Raw genomic sequence first — 24,804 nt, forward strand, 5'->3', positions numbered from 1 at the left:
TGGAAGTTTGTCATAAAAGATTACTATCTGACCCCTTCCTGCCCTTCCATCATATCTGTCGCCACTTATTCACTGTTTGCTTGAGCTCTAGCATATTAATTATCAGTCTTCAAACATGTTATTCTTTTCTCACTGGTAAACCTATACATGCGAGGTCAGACAATTAAGTTCGTGAACTAGTTGCAACAAGGTTGATAACGTTTTTGGTAGCAGAGGGATTATTCTTTATGAATTTATAACAACTGGACAAACACTTAACCAAGTTTACTATTTGGAAGTGCTGAAAAGTCTGCATAAAGAAGTTAGATGACCTGAACTTTTCACCAACAATTCATGGCTCTTGCATCACAACAATGCACCAGCTCACACAGCACTGTCTGTGAGGGAGTTTTTAGCCAGTAAACAAATAACTGTATTGGAACACCCTCCCTACTCACCTGATCTGGCCCCCAGTGACTTCTTTCTTTACCCAAAGATAAAGGAAATATTGAAAGGAAGACATTTTGTTGACATTCAGGACATCAAGGGTAATAATGACATGAGCTCTATGGCCATTTCAGAAAGAGTTCCAGAATTGCTTTGCAGGGTGGACTAGGCAGTGGCGTCAATGCACTGCTTCCCAAGGGGAATACTTCGAAGGTGACCGTAGTGATGTTCAGCAGTGAGGTATGTAGCCCTTTTTCTAGGATGAGTTCGCAAACTCAATTGTCTGACCTGGTAGAACCCCTTTTACCCCTGCATGCACACGCCACCATTAGTGAAGTCCTTCTCATCCTTCCAGACAGGCGTCAAATGCCCCTTACAGGAGGAAAGCTCTGCCACTATCCTCCAATAGGCCCCTGTCCATGATTTCACCATAGCCATCATTAGCTTGACAGGGAGCCCCGGATGACGAGAACCACACAGACCGCTCCCCTTATTTTGCACCCTGGCACCTAGCACAGTGTGTAGCAGGTAGTAGGTTTGAAATTTGCTTATTGGCAGGATATATAAATGTGGTCATGCACTAAAATACAGAGTGAAATCCATTTCATTTTTACCCCCATCATCTTTATAAAAGTATTCTGTTATTGTGTAATGATTTTGGATCGTAACACTATCCCTGTAAACATCCAAGGAGAGAGATATTTTATTTTAAACATCTAAGTCAAATTTCTATGAATTTAATTTCACATCATCTTCCCATGGTCTTGACATTGCAAGGCCATTCCCCAAGGATTGTCAGATAATGTGATTTAATATTTACTCTGGTATAGCAATACTGTCTATTTAGATGTCATGTCTCAACATCAGTTTACAACACTGAATTCATTTCAGAGAAGAGTGAATTACCGTTAAAGCAAGCCTTGTAACATGTAGCCATTTATTTTTTATCTATAGTGAATGACTATAACATAAGTCTTGAATGACTGAAATAGAATCCAAATGTTGCTTATTTTGTTGCGTAAGGTGATAGAGCTATCACTGTTCCCCATTAGAGCAAATGTTTCCTCATTGTATATAAACATTAAATTCCATTTTGTCAACATTTATCGAATATCCCCTATGTGCTAAGCGCTGTGTTCTTGGCCAAACATGACTTCCCTGCCTTCTGTTGAGAAGTGCTCACTGCCCTCTGTGTGTGCACAGATGCTCAGACTGTATCCGCACGTGCCCTTTAACCTCAGTGGCCCAAAACAAGATGGCAGCTAGCCTCATGGTCCATCCCTCTGTGAAAAGATCGGTGCTGACAAAGCGCTGTTTGTGCCAGTCTCTTCGCTCTATTTCCTCACCAAGTTATCAGTTGCGGAAAGAGAGGGTATGGAGCAAAGGAGGGTGGGAGAGAGGAAAAAACATGTAACTTAAGATTCAGTCATCTAGAGATAGCACCACTTCCTGCAGTTTCGTTTTAATAAATCTACAAAGAATTTTTAAAATTTGAATTGATCATTTCCCAAGTCTTTATTGTTCTAATAAAGCCGTCTTTATTATTCACATAAACAGTCAAGGAAAACCATGGACTTCGAAGTAGAATCCTGGCTGTGTCATTTGTTGTTCAGCTTTAATGTCCTTTCTTATACAAAAAAATGGGGATGAAGAAGTGTATCTTGAGAGATTGTTGTGAGGATTCAAACAACAAGAGACCAGGAAGATTATCTGGGAATCTTTAATCCCTTATCCATGAAATGGCAATCGTGCTGCCCACCTGAAGATGATGGTGTGGGGATTAAATGAGGAAGATGGTGGAAAGGGCCCGGTCCAGTGACTTCTACTCCGGAATTGTCTAATGAGGCAGACTAATTCACTTTCTCAGCACACTATAAATGGCAGAGGCTTTGCAGCTACCCAGGCTCCAGCAGTGTCTTGCAATGTGTGATTTCTTTTTTAAGACCTCATATTCAAGGTCATAAATTCAGAAGGGGACTATATTGGTGAGGAAGTGAATCCAAAGATGATTTTTCAAGTTTCTCCAGAGATACCTAGGAAAGAGTGGGCTACCTAGGGCTTCCCTGATGGCTTACTCTGGCATCCATAAATGGGCCCCATCTTTCCACATCTATTTTTCTTATGAAATATTTTTGTGTGCTTACAGTCTGTTGAAAAGAAACTTTCTTGTCCTCTGTGGGCACAGATAGTTTACTTGTGTCAAATAACAACAAATCTAACTCTAATTAGTAAACATGAATTAGGACCTACTCTGTTCCAGATATCATGCTACGTAGCTACTAATGCTATAGCTGATAACTGACCCATCTCCCCTTGCTTCTTTTCTTTTTTTTTCTTTTAATTAAAGTGTATTGGGATGACAACAGTTAGTAAAGTTACATAGGTTTCAAGTACAATTTTGTAATACATCAACTTATATATCACATTGTGTGCTCACCACCAAGAGTCAGTTCTCCTTCCATCACCATATATATTGGACCCCCTTTACCCTCATCTACCACCCTCCTCCCCCCTTACCCTCTGGTAACCACTGAACTATCGTCTGTGTCTATCATATGGTTTTCAACTTTTTCTGTCTGACTTATTTCACTTGGCATAATAATCTCAAGATCCATCCATGTTGTCACAAGTGACAGTATTTCATCTTTTCTTAACCTCCGAATAGTATTCCATTGTGTATATATACCACATCTTCTTTATCCAATCATCTGTCAAAGGACACTGGTTGTTTCCAAGTCTTTGCCACCATAAATAAAGCTGCAGTGAACATCAGAGCACATATATCTTTATAGATAAATGCTTTTGGGTTTTTTGGGGAAATACCTAGGAGAGGGTTTGCTGGGTCATATGGTAATTCTATTCTTAATTTTTTGAGGAACCTCCACACTGCCTTCCATAACGGCTGCACCAGTCTGCATTCCCACCAACAGTGTATGAGGGTTCCTTTTTCTCCACAGCCTCTCCAACACTTATTATTTGTCTTGTTGATGATAGCCATTCTAACTGGTGTGAGGTCATATCTCATTGTGGTTTTTATTTGCATTTCTCTGATGATTCGTGATGTTGAGCATCTTTTCATATGTCTATCAGCCAGCTGTATGTCCTCTTTAGAGAAATGTCTGTTCAGGTCCTCTGCCCGTTTTTTCAATTGGATTGTTTGTTTCTTGGTTGTTGAGTTGTATGAGTTCCTTATGTATTTTGGATATTAGCCCCTTATCAGAGGACTTGTTTGCAAATATCTTCTCCCATTCAGTTGGTTGCCTCTTTGTCTTGTTAATGGTTTCTTTTGCTATGCAGAAGATTTTTAGTTTGCTTTAATCCCATTCATTTATTTTAGCTTTTACTTCCCTTGCCTTTGAGGTCAAATTCATAAAATGCTCTTTGAACCCAAGGTCCATATGTTTACTACTTATGTTTTCTTCTATGCAGTTTATTGTTTCAAGTCTTATGTTTAGGTCCTGGATCCATTTTGTGTTAATTTTGGTACATAGTGACAGATAGCAGTCTAGTTTCATTCTTTTGCATGTGACTTTCCAATTCTTCCAGCACCATTTATTGAAGAGGCTTTCTTTTCTCCATAGTGTGTCTTTTTCTCCTTTGTCAAAAATTATCTGTCCATTTATATGGGTTTATTTCTTGGTTTTCAATTCTATTCCATTGGTCTGTGTGTCTGTTTTTCTGCCAATACCATACTGTTTTGAGTATTGTTGCTCTGTAGTACAAACTGAAGTCAGGGAGTGTGATACATCCTGCATTATTCTTTTTTCTTAGGATTGCTTTGGCTATTCGGGGTCTTTTGTGTTTCTACACTACACGTCAACACATATTAGGACAAGTAACCTGTTCCTTTTTGGAATTAGCATATCATCTAACATAGGGAATATTGTACAGATGAACAGACAAATTGATGCCCACAGACCAATAAAACAAAAACATATTATTTGCACCTTATTTTAAGCAGAGCATTGTTTGGGATACAAAGACAAGGAAATCCCAGTCTTGCTCTTGGAGAGTTTTCAACCTGCAGGGGACAGGAAGTATATCAGCAAAGGATTCATATTGCAGAACCTTGAGAGGGGTGAAGGAAAATGCCATAAGATTAGAGAAAAAGCAAAGGTGGATTTGAGAAGACTTGATGGATAAGATGTAAAGATACAGATATGAGGCAAGAGAATTCCAAGAAGAAAGCATCATGTCAGTAAAGACCGAGAGGAAGGGAACACTTGATATATCAAAGGAACATCATCCAATTTGGTTAAAGGATATGGGGTATGAGAACTTCAGAAATAAGAATTGTATTCTGTATGAACGAGGCAGTTATTGAAAGGGAGTGATTGGATTAGCTCTATCCTTTAGAAAAGTTCCATTTCCAGCAGTAGAGTGGATACATTTGGGGCTATATTGAAGTGTAAACAGAGAGGAAAGTATTAGTTAATGCTCAAATCAGAGGGAGATCACCAACCTGCTTTCAGCCAAATCAGGCTTCTCTATCATATAGCACTCTCATTTTCATGATAATGTGTCATTGTTGTTGTTTAGATTTAGGTTAATTTGGCTTTAGTGTCAGTTTGTATGTCTTAGATTTTGTTGTTGTTGCTCCTGTTCTTTCAAATTAGAAGTGGCCACTACAGTGATTACCATAGAACCTTGGGTGTTGATGCTATTTTGTAAAAGCAAAGACACAGAGAGACACTCCATCTATAAACAGTAATGATCTATTTATCTCAGAGACTCTAGAAAAACAGACCCTAGAATTTATTTTCTTTCGGCGAAGTCATTTTTAAATCAATGAAAAGTGAAAAAAATAAATGAAATGACCATCATCATTGATAATTTGGGAACATGCAATATTCTAATTGTGAGCTCTTCGCAATTACCATAATTATTTATATTTAACTGTTGTAGTGCATATTATTTTTATTTTGCTGCATTGCCTACGGTTAAAGAACAGGCTGGAGATGAAAACTTTGATATATTTAAGTCTGTTACTTGCCTGAATGTCTACAGAATTATGGATATTTCTGAAATGAAAAGCAAATATATATTATTTTGTAGAACAAATGCATTCTTAACCACTTGCCTATTAAAAAACATCGTAATATAACAAATTCTATTTTCCCATTGGCTTTTGTTATAAAACCAGAAATAGTTTCTTTTGGAAATGTTCACCTTGAAAAATAAGTCATATTTAACAATCCAGGAGATGTTTCAACATACATTTTAAATAAGAATTTCTGGTAAAGTGTTAACATTGCTCAAAATGATCAAATGTGTGCAAAATAACTCATTTTGCTTTTATGAAAGTTTGAAGAAAAAGAAATAAGAACTAAAATGAAAAATATATTTGAAAGAAAAAATTACATACACACACACACACACACACACATATATATATATATTCCTTCAATATATGTTTATTAAGAATTGATAGGTGCTGGAAAAACTGTATTAGGAATCCAAAATTAACTTAAATCCGGCCCCTGCCCTTGATTCTTTTTTTTTAAAGATAAATCATGTTTATTTTGTCGGTTAATGTTGGTAGGAAAGCAAATTCATTAGAGAAGAATGAGGAAATAGGTGGAATTCTTTTCTAAGGAGACTATGTTATCTACGTGACTCTTAGGTGGAAAAGGCCTTTTGTTTTTCTATGTCTAAGTTTACTCCCAAACTTTGGATTTGCCTTTCTTTAAGGACGCAGTACCCCCAGTACTGCTCTTAGTGTGTAACCATAATTAGGAGCTCTTTTGGTTCCCAAATCGGGCGAGATTTCCTTAAGTAACACTTGGCAGACACATAGAAGAAAGAAAGGTGGAGAGAAAAGTTATAATGCAAGAGACTCCGTGGGTACGTGAAACAAAGAATCCCTTGATTCTTTTATAGTCTGGCGAAAGGAGAGTGTCAGATAAACAAGCACTTTTGCGATTTGAGTCGCTAATTGTTCAGTAGAGGAATGAGACTGTGCCGGGGAAGTACAGCAAGAGGACTAACTGCCTGCACAGAGAAGGTGACACCTGAGCAGGGTATTGAAGGGTGAGGAGGAATTTGAGCCATGGAATTTGAGCCGGGTTTAAATCTTGGCTCTTTCACTACTTAGTGAGTACTTTGAGCAAATTACTTATTTCTCTGTACCTTTATTTTCTCCTCTGTATAACTGGGATAATATTTGTAGCCACAACAGAGACTGCTATGAGCAGTTAATATGCGCAAATAACTTAGAACGCTGCCTTGTCCAAGATAAGCAGCTCAGTATATGTGCTGCTCTTGTTCCATCATTAAGAATAAGAGTAAAAGTTGTCACAAGCAGAGGGAACAGCATCTACATTTTTTATTCTATAAAATATTCAAAATGCTGCCTAGCTAATGGCTTTTACAAATGAGCAACTTAATACAAGATGCGGAGAAGAAATGGAAATTGGGTAGAACCATTGAGAGGCCCTGATTGATGACAAAGAGACAGAGTTACCGTGCACCACGGGTCTACTTCCGGACTCACCCTGTGACAGGCACCTCAGGTTTTCACCAAGGGGACTCCTACTGCCCAGTAACTCCTTTTTTCCATACTGGAGAATAAGTTTAGTGCAACAGTGTCAATCAAAGAATGAAACCCGTTAACTGCAACACACAACTGAGGCAGCCATAAGAGACTAATATACTGGTTACTACCTTAGACTTAAGGCACAGTAGCCCCTACCAGCTCAGTCAGTTTCTCTGCTGATTTCTATAAAAGATATTTTAAAGATATATTTAAAGCCCCTGAGCCAGATCAGTAATATAAGATAACCAATAAAATTATGGCAGGTACAACTTGCTGAAAATAAGTTAATAGGCCAGTAAAGTGTTAGTCATTCAAGTATCTAAGTCTGGACAAGGAAAGTAGAAAATATAATGAAGAATTCTACAAAATCAGAAACAGAAATCTACCAGCTTCCAATTTTTGCCATAGATTTCAATATCACTAAAGTAACCGAAACTTGAAATCCATTGATTTTACAATTACCAGCCGATAAGGGAAGCAAACCTTTCAGAAATATTGGCTTGGACAGACACATCATGAGTATTTTGGTAATCAATTCTCTGGCTTACAAATTCAGTATAGGTGATTTGTTTTATATGTTATGTTTCTGTTTAATCAGACATGCCTACATTTGGTTTGTTTCATTTTCTGTGAAATAGGAAATCAAGGAGAAATTGGATTCTAATCACAAGCGAGATATAGATGGCATGGGAGTTCCAGAAATCAAGTATGGAGATTCCGTCTGCTTTGTCCAGCACATAGCCAGTGGTCTGTGGGTGACCTACAAAGCACAGGATGCCAAGACATCCCGCCTTGGACCTCTGAAAAGAAAGGTGAGGGGTCAGAAAGGCTGCCCAGAATTGTTTTATACAGTTGGAAGCAACTGGTCAGAATCCGATGGATGTGATGTATGTTCGGTTACTATTCTAAAGAGTTTTTCTGTCTGACAGATTGTACAGCCTAATGTGGTTACTTTGACCTCATATTCAATGCAAAACAAAAGTTCAGTAGTTGGCAAATTTGTGACGAGGGGGTAGAATTTGTTCAATGGACTCTAAAACCTGCACTAAATACCTTGGTGCTATGGTATTTGGGGATTAACCACATCATTGCTCCCTCCATTTCTGTGGATAATTGAGTTACTGTGCAGTTTTCATAATACAAACTAAAGAGAATATCTACAGAGAAAAAGCAAATCGCATGACAACAAGCCCACAGGAACCAACGTGCAGAAAAATGAGAGATTGTGGACTGTTGCTGTCTCCACAGAGAATGTATCCAGATTTGAGTGGTCTCTGACAGCCTGCTACAATGGGAAACTGGCTTAGATACCCACAGCATCTTTTTACCAGAAAGCCAGTTGCCATAAGAGTGTTTCTTTTCTTAAGAACCAAGAAAATAGATGCCAAGGGCATGGTGCTTTTTTTTTTTTTCTTGAAGAACCCTTGCAAAACACAAGTTTGAGTAGTGAAGGAGTCCCAGAATGAGGTCCTAGGAGGCATTGTACATTGGAGTTTGGGTATATCGGCCTAATGTGGAGATGATGAAGAGTCCCAGAATGCTGGTGACTGTAAGAAAGGAGGTTGGGAGCGAACCATAAAGGTAATACTATTAAAGTAAAACATACCGGGAAAACATCCAGAAAAGGGAAACTAAAATTATAAAGAAAAGATAGAAAATAGAAAAAATAAGAGGCCACACAGACTAGCTTGCATGAGCCCAATGCTTCCTCTGCAAACAATTATGAAGACTGGATAAAATACAAAAACAAAACAAAACAAAAAAGAATCGTTTGAAGGTTTCAGCAACCAGGGCACCCAGGACATGAACGCTATAAATCCCACATAGAATGTAAGTGCACTAAAATGAGTTGCACCTTTGTTACCACTTTCCCCTCAGCGTGTTTACTGAGTGTAGCACCAAGGATTAGGGTCTTGTGTTAGCTTCACTGGGCTAGAGAGACACATTAGAGTAAGGTCAGCCAAAGTTCCTGCAACTCGAGGGGCCAAGATTCCAGAGTGAAGGGAGCTGTAGAAACATGAACCTGAAATTCTATATGCAATTTCCCGTGAACGGAATCTTCAGCTGACCATGGATGGGGTGTGAAGCTAAGATAGCAAACAGATAGTGGCACCTGTGAGGGAGAACAGCGAAGCAGAGACATGAACAGTATGACAGAACTAGGGAGACAAAGGTTGGGGATCACGGCCCCTCAAATTGGAATGACTCTTGAAAATACAATAGGCTTTCAATAAATCCAAAAAGGGCTCTACCCCAGGAGTAAGGACTGTATCCTGGAAATAAGGGCAGATTGAAAATAAATGCCAACAAGCCATCATTTACCCTACCAGCCTATCAGAAGAAAGTTAAATCCTCTATAGAATATAATAATACCATGTGGAGCCTTCACAACTTTTCATACCTACTAAGGTATTGATGACATTTAAAGAGAATGAAATTTGTGGACCTTGGCTATAACTTTGGATGGGAGGGGACATACTCAAAGGATCCTGTCTGCTAGTGGAGACCCCAGTTTGTGAGGTTGATTTATTGTGCCTGTCCCTGCTTTTCTGTTCCAAGACCAACATCCCTAGATCCATTTAACTGGTAGAATGGGCATTTGAATTTGGAGGGTGCTGTCCGAAACTCTGTATAAATGTGTAGCCCTTAGTAGGGCTGCCCTTCTCCATTTCGTGAGAAGCAGGTTAAGTTCTCCTCTAAAACTACAAAGGACGTCCAAGTCTGTGTTAAGTATTTTATGAAACAAAACGGGAATCTAGAAAAACCAATAAAGAACAGATGCAATGAAAAACCTGATGAGCAGTGACTCACCTTAAAGGAAGTGCCCTCTCTTTCCGTTCATACCTCGGGCTTCTGCTCTCAGCTATTTGGCTATGTGATTCCTCCGAGAGAAGCAGGACCTTAGGAACCTGTCTGCAGCGATCAGCAGGGCACATCACAACAATATTCCATCAGCTGCATCTCCCCCCATTTCTCATTACTTTCTTATTTGGCTGGCCAGTTTGAATGTGTTATCAGTACAAGCAAAACCTAAGGATTTTGGTCTTTAGGAACCAGAAAGCTAGGGCTAAGATCAAAGTAAACCTACTGGCAAAATATTGCCCAACCTAAACGCAATATTGTTAACCAGTTGCTAGAATGTTGTGGCTAAGTAACATTTTGAAATGGTGACTCCAATGGTAAGGGCATCCTTTGGAACGTTTAAGCTGTAGTGTATAGATGGAATGGAAAGTCTTTTTTCAAAAATGAATATATATTTTTGCAAACCAGTATTCTACTTCCTGTGTGGATTTATTATATCAGGACATACCTTCAGAAGAAAATAATGATAATAATAGTAATAATAATAAATAATAATAATAATAAAGAGATTTTCACATGGAAAGGAAAATAAGTTGTTTCTTCGTGCTAAAAATGAGAAAGACCAAAAATCCTTATTCTAAAAATATTTTGTGAAGCCATATGCTTTATTTATTTGATATAGACGGACCATCAGCCGCCTCCCCAATCACCCAGGACCTACAAATGGTCTTCTTTAATTTACTCACATCAAGAGGAAACCATGCCGGGTACTTGAATCAAGATTTGACCCTGACTGACACTAGAGTCAAACCATCCCAGTTAACATCTGTGCATATTTGACTCTTTTGAGGGAAAAATTATTGACCTCTATACCAAAAGTTGCTAGCTCTACCCAAAAAGGTGATCAATAAGTATGAGTTTGGACAATTAAGTTCGCGAACTCATCCTAGAAAAAGTGCTACACACCTCATTGCTGAATATCACTATAGTCACCTCTGAAGTACTCCCCTTGAGAAGCTATGCACCAACACCAGCACCTAGTCCACACTTCGAAGGAATTTTGGAACTCTTTTTCTGGAATGGCCATCAGAGCTGTCATTGTATTACACTTGATGCCCTGAATGTCATCCAAATGTCTTCCTTTCAATATTTCCTTTATCTTCGGGTAAAGAAAGAAGTCATTGGGGGCCAGATCAGGTGAGTAGGGAGGGTGTTCCAATACAGTTATTTGTTTACTGGTTAAAACCTCCCTCACAGACAGTGCCGTGGGAGCTGGTGCATTGTGGTGATATAAGATCCATGAATGGTTAACGAAAAGTTCAGGTTGTCTAACTTTTCATTCAGCCTTTTCAGTACTTTCAAATAGTAAACTTGGTTAACTGTTTTTCCAGTTGTTACAAATTCATAATGAATAACCCTTCTGATATCAAAAAAAGGTTAACAACATTATTGCAACAAGTTCGTGAACTTAATTGTCAGTCCTCATATGCTTAGCTTCCAGATAACTGATTTGAGATCAATAAAATACTGCTTCTTATAACATTCATTGAGTATCTCTTGTATTCTAGGAAACATGCTAAATGATTTACATGCAAATCATCTAATCTTCCAAACAGCCCTCTAAGTCCATTTGTCAACGGTGTAGTTGAAGCAAAGAGAGGTTAAGTAACTTGTCCAAGGTCACACGGGAGAAGCACATAGCAGGACTAGAACTCAGGTTGCTGATACCTGAAGGTTTTCAAACCTTCTTTCTAGCCCCCTTAAGAAGCAATCGTGTTCAGTTGCTTCCCCACTTTTACAGTAAGTTAACCCAGGGTGGCTGTTCTTAAGGAGAGAAATCCAAGTCTGATCCCAGTAGAGGGTTTTGCTTTAACATGTCTTTCTTCTTCCTCAATTTATCTCTGAAGGCAAAGGCTCTAACAAAATGACTTGTTTCATCGCCAAGAGTAAGGTTTTGTGTTCACTTTGAGAGAAAAATCTATTATAAAGTATGTTTTCACCCTTTCGAATTGGCCATCTAGGCCCAGGGAATTTATTGTAATTCATACCACGGTGGCACATAAAACTTTATTTTCATCAAAGCATCATGTCTCAAGAATGATTCATATGTCAGTCATAGGGCATATGGGCAAAATAACTTTGTTAATGTCCCATTTTCAGAATGGACCCAGGAGATCTTGGTCGCGGAGGAGGTGTGCCAGGGTTGAGGGAAACTATGAGACATGTTGACTGCCCAGCTGTGGAGTCACGTGTAACCTGAACCTGGTGTGCTTGCTCTGTAGGTCATACTCCATCAGGAAGGCCACATGGATGATGGATTAACACTGCAGAGATGCCAGCGTGAGGAGTCCCAGGCTGCTCGGATCATCCGGAACACAACAGCCTTATTCAGCCAGTTCGTAAGGTACGTGAGTTCCTTCCCTTGGTGTGCCTGGTCGTTTCGACTCTGTGGCCTTCCATTCACACCTACCCATCCCCTTTTAATACTGTAAGTGTTTTCAGAAAATAATTAAACACCAGCAAAGAGTTTCATGGGAGAGAGCTTGGGACTGAAATCTATTTCCCACCGGGGGACCTCCTACTGCCCCCTCTCTTTGCACAACAAATGGTCAAGCCCCGTTAGTTATTCAGCTTGGTGTCAGGAGCACCCAAGGTCTTCTCAGGAAAATTAAGTGAAGACAGCTGGAGTGCTTTAAGTCCCTTTTGTAGTAGTGTGAAGAGGGGAAGAGAGGGTAGGAGAGAAAAGAAACAGATCCACTCCCTCTCTGCTCTTGAGAAAGGCTTTCCACATCATTCAGAATCATTGCTGTAGCTTGTATCCAAGTTAATTTGCACTGGAAGCCTTGAGTTATCCAACTACGGCTGAGACTTAAAGTAACTGAACTGCCTGCTTGTATCATAAACCCCACCCCCACCCCCCAGCCTTAGCCACGCTGCCAGAACCAAACTCTTCGGATTGTGTTCACCAATTAGCATGAGGAATGGATTCTGTTGTAAACAGTGCGATGTTCCAAACCATCCTTCTCTTGTGGGAAAATATCTCCAAAGCCAAGAGGGTGTAAATTTCTTGTGTGAATTTGCATGAAATAAGGGGAAAAAAAAGTTTGTTTTTTACTTTTCTTCTTGTAGAAACACTATGAGCCAAGGAATGTGTGTTAGTTAAGATATAAGCTAAGTTGCTATTGCAGTTCAGGATAAACTTTTCTTTTTCTTTAAAGTAAAATTATAGGGTAGATGAATGTTTTAATGAAAATACTCTGGCCACTGGGGCTCGGGTTCCTTCTGTGTTGCTGCTTTGAGATCTCCTACAGGTTTTTATAGTTGTGAAATACAAATTCCCCAGTTTTCTCCCAAACCTACTGAATCAGACACCTGGGAATGGCACCCCAGAAAATCATGTATTAATAAGCCTTCAAGTTGGTGCTGATACATGCTAAGTTTACAAGCCGCTGCCCTGGAATAGAGAGGTCTTAACTTTGGCCCATGTTAGATTCATCTTGGGAGTTATTGATACCCTGATACCCAGGTGGCACCTCAAACCAATTACATTAAAATCCCTGGGGTGAAATCTGAACCCCAGCTTTTTTTTTTAAGATTTTTTTCTAAACGTTATTTTTCAGTTATAGTTGCCATACAGTGTTATAGAGTTTCAGGTGTACAACATAGTGATTAGACATTTGTATAACTTAGTGATCACCCTGGTAAGTCTAATACCCACCTGACACCATACATAGTTATTACGTATTACTGATTATATTCCCTGTGTTGTACTTGACATTGCCGTGACTATTTTTATAAATGACCATTTGTATTTCTTAGTCCCTTCCACCTTTTTTGCCCATCCCCCACCCACCCATTAGTTCTCTGTGTTTATGAGTTTGTTCTGTTTTGTTTATTCATGTGTTCTTTAGATTCCACATGTAAGTGAAATCATATGGCATTTGTCTTTCTCAGTCTAACTTATTTCACTTAGCATAATACTCTTTAGTGCAGGGGTGTCCAAACTTTTTTCAACGTTTTTCACCAAGGGCCATATTTGGTAAAATACACAAACAGCCAGCCCACTCACTCTAGGTGAAGTATGCATTGCCTCACCTGGTTTATTTAAGTAAACTAAATATATTTTTGGAATTTGGGCCAATTAACAATGGATTGCAGACTGTAGTTGGCCCGAGGGCCGCAGTTTTGACACCCCTGCTCTAGTGCCTTCTATGTTATCGCAAATGGCAAGATTTCATTTTTTATGGCTGAGTGGTAGTCCATTGTATATATGTACCACATCTTCTTTATCCATTTATCTATTGATGGACACCCATATCTTGGCTATTGTAAATAACGCTGCAATGAATATAGGGCTGCATGTATCTTTTCGAATTAACAAACACCAGCTTTTAATTAAAGCTCCCCAGGTGATTCTAATATTGAGCCACAGTTGATAACCACTGTCCTGCTATGTTTTCTTTATCCACATGATAAAGAATAGCCTATTGGTATCAAGTCTGAGATCTGTCCTGCAAAAGGGGGAAGAAAGAGAAAGTAGAGGACAACAATTTCTTTTATAAGAGCTATGATCCAGAAGTAGATCATTTTATCTAGAATTCTATTGACTAAAATTTAGTCACACAGCCACACCTAGGTGTGAGGAGGCTGAGAAATATAATCTCTGGTTGGTTGGCCTATGTACCCAGCACAAATCAGGGGTTCTGTTACTAAATTGGAGAAAGTAGGAATAGAAATATGTCTGCCAGGGGATGGAACTGAAGCAAGTCAACCATCCTGTGTCTGCTTTTGGCTCTGACCCTGGTTTCCTGTGATTCCTGAGCAAAGTATTTCTTCCTATCTATGCCTCATTACATCCAGACAGGCCCTTCTTCTTCAAAGAAAAGTTAAAAGAATGAAAGGCTTGATATAGGCAGAAAAAGATAGCTACATCCAAACATGAGTTTTTCATGTAGTCTAGACTGTTACTAGAAGCATCATTTTAGAGGTGGACAGTTTATTTATCTGGCCCCCTATTCTCTCAACCTATGCCCCTATATCTTTCTTAAAAGACAGTGGCCCTTACCTCACACATATACAAAAATTAATTCAAAATGGATCAAAGACCTAATAATAAGACCTATAATAATGAAACCTGGTAAAGAAAACATAGGCTTAAATTTTAATGACCTTGGATTAGGTAGTGGTTTCTTCAATATGATACCAAAAACAAAAGCAACAAAAGAAAAAGTAAATAACTTGGACTTCATCAAAATTGAAAACTTTTTTTGCTGCCAAGGGCACCATCAAGAAAGTAAAAAAAAACAACCCACATAATGGGAGAGGATATTTGCAAATCATATATCTGATAAGGGACTTGTATCTAGAATAAAGTACAGTCACAACTCAACATTAAAAAGACAGATGGACCAATTTAAAAAATGAGTGAAGGATCTGAATAGACATCTCTCTGAAGAAAATATACAAGTGGCCAATACGCACATGAAAAGATGTTCAGCACCATTAGCCATCAGGAGATTGCAAATCAAAACTGCAGTGAGATAACAGCACTTTAGTCCCACAAGGATGGCTATAATCAAAAAAACTATTAATAAGAAGTGAGGGACAGGATGTGGAGAAAGTAGAACCCTAATACAATGCAGGAGGGGATATAAACTGTCACAGCCGCTTTGGAATATAGTCTGGAAATTCCTCAAAACACTAAACATAGAGTTACTATATGACCCAGCAATTTCACTCCTAGGTGTATGCCCAAGAGATATGAAACATAGGTCCATGCATAAAGTTGTCCACAGATGTTCAAAGTAGCATTATTCATAATAACCCAAAGGTGGAAACAACCCAAACATTCAACCGATGAATGGATAAATAAAATGTGCCATATGCAAACAATGCGATATGATTCGTCCATAAAAAGGAATGGAGTTCTGATACATACTACAACATGGATGATCCTTGAAAACATTATTTTAAGTGAAAAAAAGCCAGTCACAAATGATCACATTGTATAATCCCGCTTATATGAAATGTCCAAAATAGGCAAATCTATAGAGAAAGAGAGATTTGTGGTTGTGTAGAAGCAGGGGTAAGGGGAGTGACTATTAATGAGTGTGAGATTTTGGGGGAAGCTGATGAAACAGCTCTAAAATTGATTGAGGTAATGATTGCACAACTCTGTAAATATACTAAAAACCATTAAACCATTGAATCGTACCCTTTAAATAGATTATTGTATATAGATACGTGAATTATGTTTCAACAAAGCTGTTATTTTAAAAAAGTAAGTAGGAGTTAAATGCCTGAAAATGAGAAAATTATTTTTAAACAGCTTTATCGGATAATAATTTACATATCATAAAATTCATCCTTTGGAGTGTACGAAACCGTGAATTTCAATAAATTTAAAGAACTGTACAACTGTCACCACAATTCAGTTGCAAACATTTCCATCACCCCAAAACAATTCCTTATACCCATTGCAGTTTATACTAGTTGCCACCCCAACCTTAGGCAGGCAATTAATTACCTACTGTCTTAATACATTAAATTGATAAATTAAATCATACAATGTATGTCTCTTGAATTGGGCCTTTTTACTTAATATTATATTTTTAAGGTGCATCCCTGTTACAGCTCATAATGGTGTTCAGCTCCTTTTTATTGCTTAAGAGTATTCTTCATGTATGTCTACCAGATATTGATACAGATACACATATAAACACATGTATGTTTATATGTATGATTGTGTGTGTGTGTCTAAACACAGAAGAGAGATCTATACATGTAGATACCTCTATAGCGAAAGACAGATACAAACACACACACACTTCACATTCTCTGTATTTGTCAATTGAGGAACAGTGGGTTGTTTCTATTTTTGGTTATTCTCTGTAATTCTTCTATGGATATTAGTGTATGTTTTCATTTCTCTTGGGTAAATACCTAGGAGTGGAATTACGGAGTCATATGTAAATTTGTTTACCTTTTTAATATTTTTGTGGTAAAATATACATGACATAAAATTTACCATTTTAACCATTTTTAAGTGTCCAATTCAGTGACATTAAGTACATTCAAATTGTTGTGCAACCACCACCACTCTCCATCTCCAGAACTTCTACATGATCTCAAACTGAAATTCCATATCAATTAAACAATAATTCCCTATTCTCCCCTCCCTCCAGCCCCTGGGAACCACCCTTCTACATTCAATTTCTATGAATTTAACTATTCTAGGTACCACGTATAAGTGAAATCATAGAATATTTGTATTTTTGTGTCTGGCTTATTTAACTTCATAAAAATATCTTCAAGTTTCATTTATATTGTAGCATGTGCCAGAATTTAATTCCTTTTAATTCCTTTAATAAGGTTGACTATTATTACACTGTATTTAAACATCACATTTTGTTTATCCATTCATCCATCAGTGGACATTTGGGTTGTTTAACTTTTTATGATTGCACTGGCTACATGCACTACAATGTGGAATAAAAGTGGAGAGAACAGGCATCCTTGTCTTGTTCCTAATCTTAGCAGGAACACATTCATTCTTTGACCATTAAACATGGTGTTAGTTATGGGATTGTTATAGATGCCCTTTATCAGGCTGAGGACGTTCTCTTCTATTCCTGGTGTGTTGAGAGATTTTATTTTTATTATTATTGTTGTTGTTGTTGAATGAGTGTTAGATTGTGTCAAATTCTTTTTCTTTGTCTATGGAGATTAACATGTGGTTTTATCCTTTATTAATAGAGTTCAGTACATTAACTGATTGAGAAAGGGTATTGAAATCTCTGTTATTATTAAATTGCCTATTTCTCACCTAACTGTCAATTTTTGCTTCACATGTTTTGAGCTCTGTTTTGGGGTGCTTATATGTTTATAATAGGTATCTCCCTGATAAATTGACCCTTTTATAATTATAAAATGTCTCCCTTTTTTCTCTATGAACATTTTTTGTCTTAAAGAATGTTTTTAGAGCCACTCCAAATGTCTGTGTGCAGATTATGGTTACCATTTGGCTGGCTCTTTTTACTTTCAACCTATTTGTGTCTTTGAATCTACAAAGTATGTCTTATAGATAGCATACACTGGATTTTTTTGATGTAGTTTGACAATCTTTTCCTTTTATTGGTGTGTGTAACCTATTTATAGATAATGTAATCATTCAAATGGTTGGATTTATGTCTGAAATTCTGCTATTTGTCTTTTATGTCTCATGTCCATTTTGTTCCTCTGTTCCTTCCTATTGCCTTCTTTTGTGTTAAATATTTTCTAGTGTATCATTTTAATTCCTTTGTTGAGTTTTTTGTTAACTGCTTTTTTGACTTGTGTTCCTAGTGGATACTCTAGGGAACTCAGTATGTATTTAACTTGAAAGAAATTAATACAAACTTAACAAGTAAAATAAAGCAACTTTGCTCCAATATTGTTTTATTATTTCCCTGCTCCTTTGAGATATTAAGTATATTACATCTTCAAGTGTTATAAGTCCAGCAATACAGTTTTATAATTATCATCTTATTCGTTTTTCAAAGAGTTACAGAAACAAAAGAGAAATAATATATATACTTATACTGTCTGTCATAATTACCTACATGATTTCCTTTATCAGTGCTCTCTATTTCTTCATGTTGATTCTAGTTACTGTTTGGTGTCATTTTCTTTCAGCCTGAAGGACTTCCCTTAGTATTGCTTATAAGGCAAGCGTGCTACCCAGGTGTGTTGGATAACATGTTCAAGTTCAGGCAGTTTTAAATCTGTCCAAGATTTTACTTTCTGTTTCACAAGGAAGGCCTAATGTTCAGCCAGAGATAAGTAGATAGCCAGGTTCCTTTCTGGTCCTTCCTGAGCAGCCTCGCACATGGTCTTCGCACCCTGTTTAAACTTTGCTAAGAAGCTGGGGGAGGGCATGGGAAAAGCCTCCACCTGAAACACCATAGACTCCCACTGTCCTTACCAAGCTTCATATTTTTTTTAATGCATACTCTCAATTTGTTGTATGCCTTTGGTCAATTTCCAAAGTCCCACAACGTTACTTTGGATGATTTTGTCCAATTTTATCATTATTTTATGGGAGAGATTTGCTGAACTCCTCATTCAGCTATTCTGGAAGTTCCACCCTCAATGGAGAAATTCTTGATTCTCCCAGCCACCAGGATGTTTTAGAAGAAAGGAGGAATAATGAAAAACCAGTGCAGCAAAGGTAGGGGCTACACAAGCCATAGTACTTGAATTTTGCAAGAGCTGGGAAGAGAAAGATTAAAAAAAATAATAATTTGGAAATACGTCCTCTCCTCCCATCTGTTTTGAGAAACCGACAGTACATACTGTGTACAAATGGAAACCAGAAGAAGAGGGTGGCCTCCTGGGAGAGCACATTAAAGTTAAATGAGTAGGGAAAGGGCAAGAAAAAACAGTGAAGAAGAATAGGTTAATGTTTGCATGTGCTGTCTCATCCTCTGTACAGTTGCTGGGAGCTATCCAATACAACAGATGAACAATGCAAGAGATGAGGGAGTTTCAGAAATCCTACTGAGGAGAAGATGCTTGCCTTCTGACCTCTGAGTTTAACCTGAGGAGGCAAACAATATAAATAGTGGTTTTATGGCAATGATGTGGTAAATATTCAGCATCACCGGAGGTCTTACTTGAATTGAACAAAAGAAATCCTTGGCAAAGGTTGGGAATGTAGTGGGACAGTGTCTGTAGGGAGTGGGAAAGGTTGGGACGAGATAGGTTCCGATTGCAGTGAGTTCTGAATTGCGATATTATCTTGTTCCTGTCCCTCTGCGTCTCCTCTCTAAGATTCTAAAGTGGGATGTGAGCACCATGAAGCCATTCAGAGGTCATGTCTATTTTCACTACTGTCTCCAGCGCCAAGCATGTGGGATATGTTCTATTTTGAAGGGAGAGAGGCATTTGCCTCAGTCCAGTGGAGGACTGTTGTACTGATGCTTTTTCCAGGGGCAAGATGAAGCAGTGAAAACCCACAGAACCAAAAAAAAAAAAAAAAAAAAATTAGACCTAGAAGGACCCTGTCGATCATAAAGTGTACCTTTCCTATTTTCCAGGTATAAAGTAAAAGACCGGGGGCTCAAAGGCACTCCAGATATCCTGTGGTTAATGCAGTGACTGTACAATGGGTTTCTCAACCCTCTATGTCGTTGTCCTTTCAAGCTACCAAAAATGCCAACAAACCTCTCCTTTTCACTTTTCATTTTAACACATGAAGAAACACTGTGTACTTTACTGGCATCAATGTCTCTAGTAAACTCAGAGTGGAGAGAGAGCGAGAGATAAAGAGAGAGAGACACAAACTCTGCAACTGAACCAAAAATATTGAGGAAAACGTATTCATCCCTTCACTGAATCTAAAATTTGGAAGTCATTTCTGATTGGGTTTTGTAATCCCAAATCGTCACCTCATGGCCTCATGGCATTCTCTTCGCCACCCTCTTTGTGTCCAAGAATATCTCAGATAGTTACTAACACACATTTCCTGAGCACCTACCATGGGCCAGAGTACACATGAGTGAGAAGGACTTCCCTGCCCTCATTGTACGCACTTGGCATGCTTTTCCACAGATTTGGAATTATTGCCACCTCATAAACCGAGTGTTTTTAGGACTTGTTCAGCCTTTGCTTTAGGCCTAGATAACAATCTTTTCTTTGCATGTGTCCAGTTTAATGTATAATCAGATACCCCGTAAATGCAAAGGGAAACTCATTAGAAATTGACCCAAGGAAAACCTTGAGATTATTTACACACTCAACTTATTCTCAGTCCCCCGGGCCAATGATTCAGTTCCACAGCGGCTGGGTTCGTTTTCCCCTTCCTCTTCTTAGCCTTTGTCCTCAAGGCAATGGGAAAAGGAAGGCTCATTTTGCCATCTGTGGAGGTTTTTGATCTCTCTGTGTTCATGGGATTAATTCCAAGATTTTGGGGGAAGTTATGACAGAGTCAGTGAGACAGAGACCCATTCAGAATAAGGAGGAACACGACAGAGAGAGTGAGAGATGGCGGGAGGGGCACAGAAGGAGGCATTGAGACAGAGAGAAGGATGTGGAGAGATGGGGGGTGCTGAGAAAGAGGAAGGGAGATACGGAGGGAGAGCACACACAGGAGTCAGAGGAGAAAGAGACAGGAGCGTGAAGGAGAAAGACATCCACATGTGGGATGGGGAAGCAAGTGTGTGTCTGCACACCATAGAAACTTGAAGAGAAAAACACACGCTGAGGTATCAAAAAGACACATGGAGAGAGACAGAAGACGAAGATATAGGTGGAGGGGCCAGTGACAGAAACTAGTGACAGAAACTCTCCCAGCCTTACATTTAACCTATTTCAAGAAGAACATGTAATAATACAAAAGAACTATGGGTTAATAAGTTTATTATTTTTAAAAAGTGTTTTTTATTAAAAAAGGGAAAGTGTGGCAGACAGCCAGGGGTCACTCCTCTTTATTTATGAAATGGCTTTAAAATCGAATCAGACCAATGGCCTTCTGTTGCTCTGTTAGTTGGCCAACATCGATTTGTGGTCTTTCGTACAGAGACCACCCCAGGAGCAGTGCATTGTGCCGGGTGTGGGGCAAGTGGGAACCAGGACCTGGTGGATACTTGTCAGGGTCCCCACTGGAGGCCTGGTGCCCTAGCCATGTCCACCTTGTGTTTTTTAGTGGAAACAATCGCACAGCTGCCCCCATCACCCTGCCAATAGAAGAGGTCCTGCAGACCCTACAGGACTTGATTGCCTACTTCCAGCCCCCAGAGGAAGAGATGCAGCATGAAGACAAGCAGAACAAGCTCCGCTCACTCAAAAACAGACAGAATCTTTTCAAGGAAGAGGTAAGTCCAAAAAATTAGAAATTGAGATTCTCTTTTTGTCCTGAGCTGAAATATCCCTATATATCCCAGACACCCTTAGCCTTGTCTCCATGCCTGCACGTGTGTATGAAATGACAGAGAACAAGAAAGCGAGGAGGCCAGGAAGAAAAAGACGAACTGGAAGCTGACCTTCACTGTCAGCCGCCCCTGGTTACACTGGCGGTGGGTGTGGTCACCGTATACATTGGCACATTCTAACCAGATTGTATTTGAAAGCTTCCATGCCACATGTGTATTCAAAATCCATTTTCAATAAATCTCAGCTATTGGACCGTGGCACTGGCTGTGATTCCCAAGTTTTGGAAGGTGTCAGAATTACCTAGGACACCTGTTTGAAAAATATAGATGCCCAGGTTCCACCACATCAGAAATAACTAAGGAGCTGCTTTGAAAGCTGCAGGTGATGCTAGGTCTTAGGTGAAATCTGGGTCCCTAGGGATGAGGCTGGACATGTGGGAAACACTACCTTGGAACTCACGGGGTCCTCGTTCTGGCTCCATCCTTGGCTGTGTGTGACCTCAGACAAGACACGTGCCACCTCTGGACGTGGACATGATGATTTGGCACTAACAGGCCATGGTTGTGCTTCTGTGGTCCCTTGTTCCCAGGGACAGGTCCTGTCCATTGGGAATTTCCAAAGTTAGTGACATGAGATATAGACCCATCCCAGCTGAGTTTTCTGATCTAAGCAGGCTGGCTCTGGAGACATTATTCCTTACAGGCTACTGGAAGTACGTTGCTTTAAGAATAGCTAGGCACAGATGTTTTTACTGGGTGGCATAGTATAGTAATTTAGATGAAACTGTAATTAAAAATACTCTTTTGGTCTTATTGTCTCTAAATCCCACTTTTTTTGAGGGGGTGAGAGGGAGGAAGCAAGCAAGGTTTTCTTCTGTATCTGAATGGATTTACTTGAACTTATTTGAGATTTAAGAGAAGAATAGGTACTATATCCAGGGCTATTTCTGGGTGAGTCAGAGTCATTTCACACCCCACACAGAGCAGGCATTTGTGAGACTCATTTCCGCTCCCTCTTCCTCAGTCTGTCCTTGGTTTGAGGTAAACACGTGGGGGCAAGCCTGTCAGAGGAGACTGCTGACTCACTCCCGAACTGATGCTATTTAGGTATCCGAGACATAAAAATGCATATTTTGTTTTGAGGAGGTGAAAAACAAAACCTAAGCTGGCACCATGATGTTCTATTTGCGTGTTAGCGATATCGGCCTTAAAAAGTGAATGATATGGGAGAGGAAAGAACAGAAGTGATCTGCTTTCTTCACCAGGAATTTTCACTTTTCCCCCCGACTTGCCTTCACAGGGAATGTTGGCCCTTGTGTTAAATTGCGTCGATCGCTTAAATGTCTACAACAGCGTAGCACACTTTGCAGGGATTGCCAGGGAAGAGAATGGCATGGCCTGGAAAGAAATCCTGAACCTCCTGTACAAATTGTTGGGTAAGCATCCACGCAGCCTCTTCCTGGGAAGATTTCCAAGGGTGGTCTCTGTGGGATCTCCACTTCACAAACCAGGATGGTCCTCTAGCCTCATTCTTCGGAAGCCTTTTGCTAACCTAGCCATTCATTCGGTTAACTTAAGTAACTTATTGTACTTTCCAAACTTAGAGCAAGAAGTCAGCAATAAGTGGAAGCAGATGGTACTCAGTTTTGCCAAGACTACCTGTGAAAGCCTTACCGCTCTCTGAATCTCAATTCCTCATCTTTAACGTGAGGGAACAAAACTGAAACATGTGTCTGGCGCCCTCAAGTTCTAGACTTCTGACACACCCACTTTAAGGGTGGCTACTTTCTTAAACTGTGTCCTCCCACTGTCCGCTTATTGGTCAGTGATGACTCCTGCTTATTTTATTGTGGTGGGGGAAAAAAGGTGGTGAGGAAGGATGATCCAGCACCCAGCCGTTCTTCTCATGACACTGAGCGTGTGGTGATGTCCTGGTGCTTGCTATAACCAGTGCCACCACATGGGCGCAGACAGCCAGGCCATGGGAGGACAGTGGTGGACAGTAAGGTGGCCACCAGTGGTGGCTCAGACATGGTGATGAGGCAGCATTGTAGGGCTTTTCTCTGAAGTCTATGTCCCATTAAAGGAAATCCATAAAAAGTTCCGCAGGCCAGAGGGGAGCCCAGAGAAATCAGGCTGGACCCATTCTCAACGTCAAGGGTTAGACTGACTGGACTGCCCCTGTACTGTGTGACCCTAATATTTTGTGATTATGTAGCTCAGACTCAGTAGTAATTATTATAACAATAATAGCTCACATTTACTGAGCTCTGTATGCCAAGCAGTGGAATATCTCTTTTTGATCCTCAGAGCGGCACTTTGAGGTGTAGGGACTACTCTTATCCCCTTTTTATTGAGGAAGAAACTGATGCTCAAACATGCTCAGGGTCACACACGTTGCAAGTGGTAGAAACTCAGGCTTGATCCCAGGCAGACTGACTCCCTAAGCTTAAGCTGACCTGAAAAGCAGTTGAGGAGCTCAGACCAAATTCTGCCCTCCACTAACTGGGTAAGTGCAAAGCAGGGGTCCGGAAGCAAACTGTTCCTTACCCAAATACCTTATAAGCATCTGTAAAACCCCAGTCTTTGAAAATCTGCAACGTGAAGAGTAAGGTACTTGGGACTGACCAGTTTACATGGACTTGTTCCAAAGTTGCATCTGTCACATTGGCCTACGGAGGGAAGGTTATTTCTTGGTCTAGATGGGTGAAAATCGAATGACAGCATATTCTCTCCTTCCCTTAGCAAAATCATCTGCCAATGGTTCTCAAACATGAGCAGGCATCAGAACCAACTGGAGGGCTGGTTAAAACACTGCTGGGTCCCATCCCGAGTTTCTCATTCATTAGATCTGGGATAAGGCCAGAGGATTTTCATTTCTAACATTCTCAGCTAACACAGACATTCTGGTCCAGGGGAGCAGACTTAGGGAACCCCTGCCATAGACTGATGGGTTTGAGATATTTTGGAGTTTCGTGTTTAATTGTTACTTACCTATTAGTTTAACCAACCTTTCCAGCTGTGTTCATTTGGGTGCCTTCCTTTAGCACTGAGAAATAAATTTCTAGTGTGGTTTAAGAAGACATTGCAAAGAATTGAGTTCTTAAGCCACTAATCAAGCAAATATTATTT

The 24,804-nt window shown here is 39.5% G+C and overlaps 1 protein-coding gene across 1 annotated transcript in view; it reads left to right on the forward strand.

The window, feature by feature from the left end:
* The window catches only part of RYR3 (ryanodine receptor 3), a 479,789-nt gene that overhangs the window by 225,758 nt on the left and 229,227 nt on the right, over positions 1-24,804 (forward strand). Inside the window, exons 11-14 of the mRNA XM_033107698.1 lie at positions 7,600-7,773; positions 12,046-12,167; positions 21,447-21,615; positions 22,973-23,108. Of these exons, the coding sequence (XP_032963589.1) occupies positions 7,600-7,773; positions 12,046-12,167; positions 21,447-21,615; positions 22,973-23,108 (601 nt within the window). The remainder of the gene's footprint in view (positions 1-7,599; positions 7,774-12,045; positions 12,168-21,446; positions 21,616-22,972; positions 23,109-24,804) is intronic.

Source organism: Rhinolophus ferrumequinum, chromosome 6 (assembly GCF_004115265.2).
Source record: "Rhinolophus ferrumequinum isolate MPI-CBG mRhiFer1 chromosome 6, mRhiFer1_v1.p, whole genome shotgun sequence".
Lineage (NCBI taxonomy): Eukaryota > Metazoa > Chordata > Mammalia > Chiroptera > Rhinolophidae > Rhinolophus > Rhinolophus ferrumequinum.